General features: G+C 33.3%; 1 protein-coding gene across 1 annotated transcript; it reads right to left on the reverse strand.

Moving 5' to 3' along the window:
• Positions 1–450: 450 nt before the first annotated feature.
• Positions 451–10,954, reverse strand: LOC130799017 (pyrophosphate--fructose 6-phosphate 1-phosphotransferase subunit alpha). The gene is made up of 19 exons (XM_057662123.1): positions 10,701–10,954; positions 7,520–7,692; positions 6,967–7,079; positions 5,915–5,989; positions 5,716–5,829; positions 5,547–5,614; positions 5,295–5,378; positions 4,830–4,883; positions 4,115–4,195; positions 3,897–3,990; positions 3,585–3,658; positions 3,292–3,402; positions 3,140–3,184; positions 2,999–3,055; positions 2,231–2,335; positions 2,032–2,148; positions 1,834–1,937; positions 1,444–1,609; positions 451–868 (listed from the first exon to the last, which is right to left on the reverse strand). Exons 1-19 carry the CDS (start codon positions 10,788–10,790, stop codon positions 740–742), a joined length of 1,854 nt encoding a protein of 617 aa, XP_057518106.1. The 5' UTR covers positions 10,791–10,954; the 3' UTR covers positions 451–739.
• Between the last annotated feature and the right edge of the window lie 889 nt (positions 10,955–11,843).

Below are 11,843 nucleotides of genomic sequence, written 5' to 3' on the forward strand. Positions count from 1 at the left end.
TCATGAAAATATCATATTATACTAGGTAATTTTTCCAATTTTTTATGTAATTTTGCTTATTTAATTCAAATTTTCATGTTTTATTTCTAATTCTATTTGGTTAGCTCTCTTTATTGAGCATGTAGTCAATTGCTCATTTTAGTTTTTGGTATATAAAACAAATGAAAATGAATTTATTATAATTAATTAAAAAGTATTTATGATTATGCATACGTTCGTATTATTTTTTCCTTCACAAATATTTTATTCTCATCCTTTGGCATTTCAAAATGTAATATTAGGTAAAAATTTTGAAAGAAAAATACATGAAAGTGAGTGATTCATAACTATGAAATTAACCAAACAGGCCGTATGTTTTCTAACTTGATGACACCTACTAAAATCATATGTCTCCGGAGTTTCACGTTCGAAACCGTTGATACGACACAATGCAAGTAAGAGCATAAAGCCTCGACAAAATTCAGATTATTAATTACGAACCCTCAGTAACAAGCAACAAGAATCTGCAGCCATTTTTATCAAAAAACATCAAATTCTACTGAACCCAAAACTGCAATATGTCTTGGCAAACATTAATTTCCCCTGTATTTATCGAAAATGTAAAAACATTTTTTTAAGTGCTTCTAATCCGCTTCAAAATTCTAGCATAGTAACCTCCTAATAAGACACTTATGAAAACTGGAATGAAGTTGCACCAATAACTTTAGATGATCATACCAAACGGAATATTTCACATCAATTAGAGGATCTTTTGCACACCGTTAGAGCTCGATGACATAAGAGTCAGAATATCTGTTACAGAAGCCATGGCACTGAGCGCTGCTTTTAAGACGTTTTGTGGACATCCTGGTTTTACAATGGCTCGTACCTGAAAATAAAGTTTGACGTTTAAACAACCATAAGAAAGCCATCTGTAACATTGGCAGACCACTTAACATCTATTCTATCTTTCAACAGTCCCCAAAATAAGGGTTTCAACTGACTAAAGGACCAAAAGCAACAAGTAGAGATGAAGCTTAACTGATTGCAATCACAATAGGACGTCTCAACAGTTAAACATTAGTGTATAAAGGGTAATTTCAACAAAATCAATCATGTTATTCAGATTGCTATGACCTACAATGCTACAACACAGTACACAGGTACTCTTCCCAATTTTTGCCCATTTCCCCACTTAACATCGTCAAGCTCCTCAAGATGGATAAATGTTGAGGGGGGGGGGGGGGGGGGGAATAGGAGTGAGATAAAGAGAAAAAGTGTATTGATAAAGTAATAGGTAAGGGCGGGGACATCCAAATATGGTAAATGGCGGCAAACAATCAGGGACAAGAGCATATGAAAAGGCAAGGTCATTGATTCATATCTACTAGAATAAAATCTAAAATTGACACAATGGATCCCAAACCAATGATAAAGCTAGAGACTTAATAGTAAAGTAAGTACCTTGTCTAAATATTCTTGCAACTGCTTGATGCGACCCATATAATCCTGGTCCTCCACACACAAGCTAACAGCCTTGGCATCAGCACCAGGACCATCAAATTGAAGTGGACCTGGATTTCTATAGATATCCTCCATTAAAAACCTTGCAGCATTCTGTCTCAAAAGCCTGAAAAAAAATCACAAAACTAATCAAGACCAGGTTGTTACCATGTGCATAGAATGTAAGAACTGTTGACTATCCTTGTAGCAAGTACAACAAAATCTAAGAAAACCATTAAGAGACGGTAACAAGGTAAGAAAATCAGCAAGTTAAAAAATATCATTCCATTTCTATGCTACTTTTCTTTGAAACAAGGAAAATAGTAAGGGCAAGTACAAAAAGCTACTTACTCGTATGCTTTGCCTTTCACATCTACTGTTGCAGGGTGAATAGCAGGCTTCCCAATAGACAATGTGCCAGGACCTCGAGAATAGCGTTTAACAGTCATCATAGCCTAGATTTATCATAAAGCAACAAACAAGTTCATACTTCTGCAAAGGTCATGAAGTCACTTACTGTAGAAAAAAAGTTGAATGGTCAAGCCTTACTGTCAATGGAGCAGCACCACATTTCCACTTATTCACGGGATTTTTCAGGTTTGTTAGAGTTGCCATGTAACCGTTAAGTCCAGCTGCAAGGATATGGTAGCATATATGTCCAAGAACCTGCATAGAAACATTAAATTGTAGACAAATCCTTGTTATCAGGAAAAGAAAAAAATGAACCTAAAAGAAGTCAGGAGCATACATATGCATAGTCACAATCAAATTTGGAGGGTAGAGATCCACGAGCTTGATAGCCAAAAAAGTGACAGATGGCATTAAATTTCTTTCCCTTATATGTTCCTTCTTTCTGCCAAAAAAAGGTAGGGGAGGCATTAATACAATTTACAGCAATATGTGAACCAAAGAAAAATTATGCCATGAAGACAAGAAACCTGAAAAGCTAACGCATCAGCAAAATTGTGGCTACAGATAAAATTACAGCTTGCGACCCACAGACCAAAACAAAATAATGCAAATTACTAGAAATATGCAAATTACTTGAGCCTTCACTATAGATTACTTGAGTCATCCGTGGGTATATTAAAGAAAATCCATAAACGGAAAACAAGTTGTACATAATTAACTCACTGTTGAGAATTCAAGATATATGTATGCATTAAAACCCAACTAAGAGATCAACTAAAATATGACAACTACATCCATGTGAATTTCTTCACTAAGATATGTCTTCAATAAATTTGCTTATACGTCTACCTGCATGAAAAGTAGCCACCTAAATTATCATCATGTTGCTCAATCCATTTCTCAAATACGACAAAATATCACGGTTCACAATTTTTTAAAACCACCTTCATTTCCAATTCAATATATCAGGCACTAACTAGAAGCAAAACAATAAACTTGTGCATGTCAATAATTTCCATTAGAAATGGATGGTGCCAATATAAAGAAGAGGCCCAGCCTACAAAAACAGCATTAGAATAACATAGTTATATTTTAATTTCCATACCAAACGTTTGTTCATTTCTGTCTCAACAAGATGTGCTAGAAGTTTTTCTGTCTCAATCTGCATAAAAAAAAATCATAATTTATTATTTAGGTTGAAGCAATTAGTTGTACACTAAGAAGACAAAAAGCTTCATGCAGGCACCTGCGACAGCTGAGCAGAATCATCTGATTCTGGATGAAGAAGCAGCTGCAACACATAATAATACCGTGTATCAACAGCTATAGATAGAAATCTCCAAATCACTTGATAAAGGTTCAAACCTAAAAGTGAAATAAGTATTATGAATTTCAAACCTGTTTCCTAATAAAAGGTGGCAAAAATTGAAACAAGGCAGATGCCCAGGGAGAAAGCTGGGAAGAAATTTTATCGGCCAATACACCTGCTCGATGAAGAACATGAATTTCCTGTGCAGCATCATAAAAAAAACATCCATAAAACACAAGATCAGTAAGCAAGAAGAATGATAAACTTAACATATAAACGTTCACTAAAAGATCTCTACATTAGATATAATATATATCAACAAGAAACAAGAAAGGCAGTTAGAGAAGATTAGATATGAAAAGTGCATCTTCTGATTAAATACCTGAAGGAGAGCATAAACTTCAGGAATGCTTTCAATAAGCCCTTCTGGAAGTAAAACAACCCCATGGTACTTGTCTGGAAAAAAAACGAGGCAAAAAAATGAGGAAAAAAACTCAAAAACCAGCAGTGTAAGTCTATTAGGAAGCAAATGGGTAATCTAACTTGGGTATAATTCAGGTCAAAATTTTTTAAGCTTGGAGTTGATTTTAGGTCAGATGTAGCAGTTCAGTTGCTATCAGGTTAACTTCAGATCAGATTCTTTTTCCCATGTTTGAGTGTTATCAACATAATCAAGATCAAGTAAGCATTGGACCTTGCTCCGCCCTGGCTTGGACTGCATCACAAACTTGCTTTGTCAGATCAAATAAAGTTAGTTTTGATGCAGCAACCTCCTCCCCAAGAATCACCTAGATAACACACAAAAATAGACTGTCATGGGTGATCTTTTATATGCAAAGACACATTTTGCCACATAATGATAGAAAAAGATACAAGACTGTATTAGTAACCAATGCAGTAAAGGTAGCTCACCATGTTCGGATGTGACTGGAGAGCACATTCCAAAGCAACATGTGATGCCTTTCTGCCCATGAGTCGAATAAAATAGTAATACTGAAATAGAAAACACATTAATGAGCCTTTAACACAATAGTAAAGATCCAAGAGAGTGAATCATATGATTTGGGGAAAGAAAGAGCACAAACACTAGTGAATCTTTTGTGCCTCTCTTTTTGCGTGTGTATGTACTATGTCGAAGTCAGTTGAAGTAAACCTATGTTACCTGGACTGGGGTATTGATGTCGGATACTGGTACGTGTCCAAGTGTTGAAATTGTCTAAATATTCAATTTTACACCTAAAATGAAGCGTCTAAGTGCCATACTAATGTCCAAGCATCAAGAATCGGACATGGGTACGTGAAGTAAAATGAAGAGTGTGAGTAACATAGAAATAAACCATAGAGTGAACATGAAAATAATTGTCAACAAATATCTAACTCAAAATCAATTCATTAGAGTAAACTTCCAAGAATTACATTACATTAGAATTTGCACCCAGATAATGTAATCCTCGCCAAATCTCACAAAAATCCAAATTTTCACAGCCCAAAACGAGTTTAAAGTAGCTGGTTTGGCAATATGCCATCAGTGTACCAATGCTACAGAAAAAACAATGTTCCCCCCTTTTTCATTAAAAGTTGGAGAATTATCGAACTTTCTATTATCATAGTGAACATTTAAATTTACCTTCTCAGCAGACAACGCATCTGTGCAGACGTTGCTAATGAGCTGAGAGTTAACCTACAAAGAAGCAAGAATAATTAGATATAGAGGAAGAGTCTCTCTTACTCTGCACAAACTCTAAAGCAAGAAAGAGTGAAACTGCCAAAGGAGTACTTGAGTATCAACTTATATTACTATATTTTGGCATTTAGACGTCACTTTTTTTGCAGTAACACAACAATAAAAAGAAACAAGACTAAAAAATTGGTATCCCTATCACACCCTGACAGCTTCTCTTCTCTAAACTGATTATTTTCATGTATCAATATATTATGCAGACCTACTTCAGCTGCATATCTATCTTTCTTCCATGTAATTAGTGGACGCAAAAAACAAATGTGGATAATCAATATCAAATCAATAATATTTCACAGAAACTATATATAGCACAAGTCATGAAAATCAAGGTTGTAGAATGTTGATTCACACCTTGCATATGGTGTCAAATCCAACATCAGTTTCAACAAATTGATTTTTCAGATCTCCATTCAAGGTAACAGGAACCCCAACAACCTGCAGAAATAGAGGTGTAAATATTTGGATGAGGGGTGTGAAGCAAGGGAGTGAAGAAGGTAAATCCTCCAAACATAGAAGCTTACTCTTGTAGACAAGAGTAGTCTACAATTAAAACATTGACGAGGGGAAAAAAACACAAATGAAGAACATAAAAGTTCAAGGTACCTTAGTTGGGCAGTTAGCCTCTGCAAATGTTTCAGCAAGCTGAGCAGCATCAGTGTTTGATGTTACACCTTTAGAAATAAAGAATTTGAAATTTAGTAACTGATAGGCAATAACTTCAGGAAGAAAAATATGTGTACGATCAAACTTTTAATCGTTCTATTTGGCATACCTCCAATAATTACAAGGCCATCCAGTTTCAAAGCCTTGCACGAAGCCAGTGCAGCATTAACTTGCTCATTTGTTCTTATTTGATCTTTGGTCCTTCCCAGCAAATCATAACCACCTTAAAAATTCAAAGAATAGTAAATACTAAATTAAGTACTAGCATCCGGTGAAAAAAGCTTTCTTATGGCCATATTACGTCTTACCTTGGTTTTTATAGGTGGACAGAATATCATCAGTTATTTCAAGAGTCTTTTGTGCAAATAATCCTTCAGTACCACCTGCAAGAGGCAAAAGTACAATGTCTCAGGCAAACTATTCTTTGATAAGGCCAACAAAAAACTAAATATGACAACATGACACACCATCAAGATCCTACTTCAGAACTGTTTTGACTAATATTTTGTATGACTTATGATACCTTCCAAAATGAGTAAAAACAAGCCACAATAGATGACATTTAAACTTGGTAGTAATATGGATCAACAACAATGTACTTTATGCCCTATGCTTTAAAAATGTTAGAATACAGAAGAGAACAGTGAGCATCAGAGACATGGTTAAGGTTGCAAAAAAAAAATTTTCCATTTTTTTCAAAAGGACGCCACCATAATGCAAAAATACTATTTCATTCATGGTCATGGTATCAGTCGAAAAATTGATTTTGAAGTTAATGCGACCTATACTTAGGTGACGGTACACTCCAAAATCTTTATGATACCGTCGCAATACGGTGATGTAGCCTTATTTTTGCACTAAAAATACCACGTAAGTTGCAATGCCCTTTATGCAAGACTACGAGCTATTAAAATCATGTCCAAATAGTACAAAAATATATGCGTTTTTCTTTTCTAGTGTATAGCTCTTAATTACAAGTATAGAATCAAAGCATCATCACTAATATCATTTAGTATAAGAAAGAGTTGTGGTCATCTTCCAACCCTAAACCTCTTTCTTTCCATTTTCACTCCCTTAACTTAACTAATTTTCTTCAACATATGTCTTCTCTCTAAAACGATTTATGAATATGTTGTACAAGGTTGATGAAGTTCCAAGTCCCTAAACTATGCTAAAAACAAAATCCAAATAGGTGGTACGAAAGTAGAGGTGAACAAAACTTCATTGCAATTGTGTAAATCACTAAATCATCACTTTAGAGAAGTGAGAAAGTAAACTCAAGTCAATAGAAGCGAGTAGTTAGTGCTTTTAAAACAACAATCATAACTTTCAAGAACTCATAGCTAACAATTCCTCTTACCTAGAAATCCAAGCAAAACATTGTGCGGGTTGTGTATCTTGAGAGCATTATACAGACCCCATATAACATTGTGTCCTCCTGGAGATTGTCGTCCACTAAAGACAATTCCCACCCTGCTCAGAAATATTGGTTCAAAGGGACATGAATAACAGCATCCACAGGTATATCATTCTTTAATATGCATTTATAAGAAAAACTAATTGCCACTATTATTGGTAAAATGTCGCATATATTAGAGGTTCACAAACTCAGTAAAATAAAAAAAAAACAATAACAGACACAGAGGGATTATGGCTCTATAGAGATTCCTAGTTAAATGCTCAAAATCATAAAATATGGTTATTTTCGTGCAACTAGACACTTAAACAGTGAAATATTGTAGTGAGCATTACCCATTTGGTACCACAAGATAGACTTAAACTAACAACATTAAATTTGAAAGAAAAAACTACTTATACAGGACACTGGAAACAAATGCTAGAAAGAGGCAAGACTCTGATATTCAGCAAAAATTATGAATAACACAAACGAAATACATAATAAAGATGCACACCTGATAGTAGGGTGCTCAGTTATGATATGGGCATCTGGGACATTAGCAGTTGCTCTAAGAAAATGAGCCAATGGTTGACCAAATGTGTGGGGAAAGTACCGACTAATGGCATGAGCATCAGCAGAATCTATAGCAGTGGTTCGGTCACCATATTCTACCCTTACTGTAGTTCCCTGCAAACCCATATGAATTATATCAGTCCGCCGAAACACAACGCTTCATAAATAACTCATTGGAAGATTGACATAGTGCTGTTGGGTTTATTTTAATTAGATTTCTGGTAAAGTCACACTCAAATCTTATTTCTTTTGAGTACTATATTATTCAAGGAAAATATTCAGTCACCATATTTAATATTCACAGAACATACAAAAGCAGTGAAAACCAAAGCACATAAAAATTTAAGAAAATAACATTCTTATTAATGTAAAACATATTGTATAATGTTATATTTTACAACTGTATAATGCTACAATGATAATTTTAACTTTTTGCAAACACAAAAATGTATGTTTCACATTTAATTAAATGCATGTTATCAATTCATAAAGTTGATCATCATCATCACTTTTAAAAACTACTAATTGAAATTTATTTTCATTCAACCAATTAAGTTAGGTTGTCTTTCCAAAAAACTATGTTCTTTGAACATGCAAATGAAACTAATATATCAAAAAAATAAAGGGAATATTGAAATTTCATTTTACTTTTTAATCATAAACTCCCTCCTTATCTTTTTATTAAAAGATAGCTGACTAAAGTAACAACCAATTTCATCCAATAAAGCTAAACTAAAGGTATGTTCGATATATGAATTTGTAATTTGCACAAAGTCCCCAAACTGCCGAAGGTAAAAACAGTGATATATTATCCTTCGTTTCTTTCATATAGTTTCACTTGTCTCATTTATGTGAGAGTTTTTTAAGGGAAGCGTAGCAATTGAAAAACAAAGGATGGCACAAGCCATCGAGCAATTATTTAACAACAACAAGAGCTTCAATCCTAAAAGATTGAGGAGAGCAATTCATCTAGTGGTAAGAAATTGCTTTCATGGTTAAGACTCGCATTTTAGGGGATGTAATCCTCTGTAACAATGGCACTCACTTCCAAGGGCAAAAAAAAGATCATATGGCATCGTAAAGGTGTTTAAAATCGCATTTTATGTCGTATCGAATATGTCTCATTCTTTGGGCCGATATTTGGCATTCACATCCCTCTCACTACCATATCACCGTTTCGTGATCCACGGCCGGCTCTTTACAAGAGCAGTATGAGTGACGGCTCGGGGCCTCGGGGCTTAAATTTTTTTGATATATTTAATTTTTATTTATATTAAACAAGAGTTAGAATATTTTTACATAGATGAAAAAGTACAATATAATAAATGACAATGATTTTCCATAATTGGTCATTCGTAAACTTGTTAATGACTAGTTATTTGCTTTTAGGTTATTGGCTGATGGATATAATTTGGTATATTTTCACTTATATTCACTGTGTTACTAATTAATGATGTTTTTAATTTTGATATTTTTAGTTCATTATATTTTGTAGGGCAATCGATAAAATTAGTAAATTATCAATTGTCACTTAAAAAAACATAATATTCTTATTTAAAGAACTCATTGTTTCGTTTTCGTTCAAGGCCCTATAAATGTCCAAGACAGCCCTGCTATGATCGTGAATGTTTACGCATTTTTGCACTATACTTCCAAGGGGTTAGGCTCAATACAAATGAATTATTACCTTTCCAAAAACAAATAATAATTGATAAAAAAAACTCATCAACAAATTGTAGCAAATTATTACACCTATAAGTTACTGGAGTACAAAGCAATCAAAAAGAGATTTACATACATCACATTTGGTTATGAATAGAAGCAACCGCTATAGAAACATATTGAAATCAACTAAGAAACTCAAATCAAGCAAATAATCGACTTTCCTGGATTTAGAATTAATATAATATTCTTGATGCATGAGCTAAGAACCTGGACTTGACTTGTTTCCACTGCATTCAATTCATCCTCAAAAGACTATAATTAATCATTTATGTGTCTCAAAATAATACAAACTTGATTAAGATATGACATAACATGATGGCTCATGTTCTTAACGCAGAAGCTTAGTGAAAAAGTTTAAAAAATTTCACATTCAATTATCATTTATTTGTACGTTATATCATCAATTTGGACAGAGAAAGTTGATTTGCCAAGTGTTTTCTATATTTTTTTTGTGTGACCATAATTACTAGGAGTATATGGAGTATTGACATTGATTTACTTGAAAATCGGGCAGAATAAGCCTAAAAAGACTCCACAAGTTACAGCGAAAAGATAATCACTGATCTTCAAGTAATATTAAGTCTATCATTTAATAGTCTACCCCCACAAACAAATTAGAAAGATAATTAATGTTTACATCCTTTAAAGTTTAATTTAATATTAATTAATCAAGTTTAAATTAGATTTAATATAGGTGAAACTAAGATCAGTGATACAAATCGCTGCTGTATAGATCAAGTTGAACAAATTTTGAGGGTATAATTTGCGTAAGTTTTATTTTAAAAAAGAAATCATTATAAATGTATAAAGATCTAAAAGTATGCAATCAATCTATTTAATATAGCACCATAGAGATGATGATTGAGTAATTAAGCAGCGTTCTAACACACTGTTGCGTCGAAAATCAGGCAACTCTGTATAAACAAACTCATTCCACAAAAATGAAAAGGTCTCAAAGATTAATTTGATTTTAATTAGGTTGAGTTAAAAAATAATTAAATTTTAATTAGAATTAGTAAAGTTTAAATCAGGATTAATATCCTATCCAGCCAGTAAATGAGAAAAATCGCTGCTGTAAAAAACAAATTGAACAATAGCTGAGACTGTAATCCAAAATTATATTGAAGATAAAAACATGAAATCATAATAAACGTATACGATCCAAAGCTGCGGGATCAATCTATACTATTTGACGTCATAAAGTTGATGAATAAATGATTAGGTAGCGATCTAATACTGTTGGATCGTAAATCAGGCAACTTCAGACGTAAAAATGAATGCAAAAAGCAAAAGGAAAAGGTCTCACAACCTTGAAAATCTAAGGAAATCAGAAAGATTTATTTTAATTTGAAGATATAAAGGAGTGGATTGAAGAGAGAAAGAAGAGGAGAGAAAACCTGAAGACAAGGAGGAAGTAGAGGCTGGTAAAGAGCACGTTGTTTCTGAAGGTCAGAGCGTTCTCTGGGGATTCCGAAATCTGAATCCATGGAATTTGCACTTGTTTTTCGGAGCTTCTGTTGGTGTGAGAGTGAAAGTGTTAGCGAGTGTGATATCAAGTTAACCTACTACTGTCTACTACAACTACCGCGCAATGCAATGTGTTTATATATGGGCGATAATACCAATTGAAAATTGAAAACCATGTGTGAGTTGTGAGTGACCAACCCCTATAGCCTATTCCTCTACCTGCTCCCAATTGCCCTAGGCACACCGATTTGTTTTCATACATGATGTTCGTGACCCGACCCCAAATCCGAACGAGAATCGAAAGTTATCTGACCTGAAAGTATTTTTTTTTTTAGGTTTACTTAATCGACATTACTCAAATCGAAATTGCTTCTGAATTGGTTGATAACTGAAAATTAAAAAAATGACTAATTGGTAATCACCATCACATACAACATTAAACTGAGTACTTATAAGCAGGCAGTAGGTAATCACTTTAACTATGTAAATTATCACTCTAACATTATAGTCATCACTTTAAGGTTATAAGTAATCACTTTTAGTTCATTACATACAATCTTAAAATGACTAATTGGAAGCAGTTTGTAATCACTTTAACAATATAAGTCATCACATTATCGGTATAAGTCATTACATTTATAAGTAATCAATCTAAGGTCATTACATACAACCTTAAAATGAATAGTTAATAAGCAGTATGTAATCACGTTAAAAATGTAAATCATCACTTTGAGGTTATAAGTCATCACTTGAAGAAGATAATCAATTCCTTTAAGGTCATCACATACAATGTTAAAATGAATACTTATAACAAATGGGTAATCAATTTAATAACGTAAGTCATCAATCTAACATTATAAATCATCACTTTAAGGCTATCACACATTCTTATAATGAGTGATTAGAGCAGTAGGTAATCAATTTAACTATGTAAGTTATTACATTAACGTTAGTAGTCATCATTTTAAAACTATAAATATTCACTTTAAGGTCATCACATACAACATTAAAATGAGTACTTATATGTAATCTTGTTGTCCTACACACAAATAATTGGAATTCGAAACTACTTC

Source organism: Amaranthus tricolor, chromosome 13 (assembly GCF_026212465.1).
Source record: "Amaranthus tricolor cultivar Red isolate AtriRed21 chromosome 13, ASM2621246v1, whole genome shotgun sequence".
Lineage (NCBI taxonomy): Eukaryota > Viridiplantae > Streptophyta > Magnoliopsida > Caryophyllales > Amaranthaceae > Amaranthus > Amaranthus tricolor.

What these genes read in the sequence shown, in the direction of transcription:
- LOC130799017 (XM_057662123.1), bottom strand. Translation starts at nt 10,790, where the DNA reads ATGGATTCAGATTTCGGAATCCCCAGAGAACGCTCTGACCTTCAGAAA. An exon ending in TTGATTGTGACTATGCATAT is followed by an intron (nt 2,149 to 2,230) that starts GTATGCTCCTGA and finishes GTTTCTATGCAG; the next exon opens with GTTCTTGGACATATATGCTA. An exon ending in GTGGTGCTGCTCCATTGACA is followed by an intron (nt 1,938 to 2,031) that starts GTAAGGCTTGAC and finishes TGATAAATCTAG; the next exon opens with GCTATGATGACTGTTAAACG.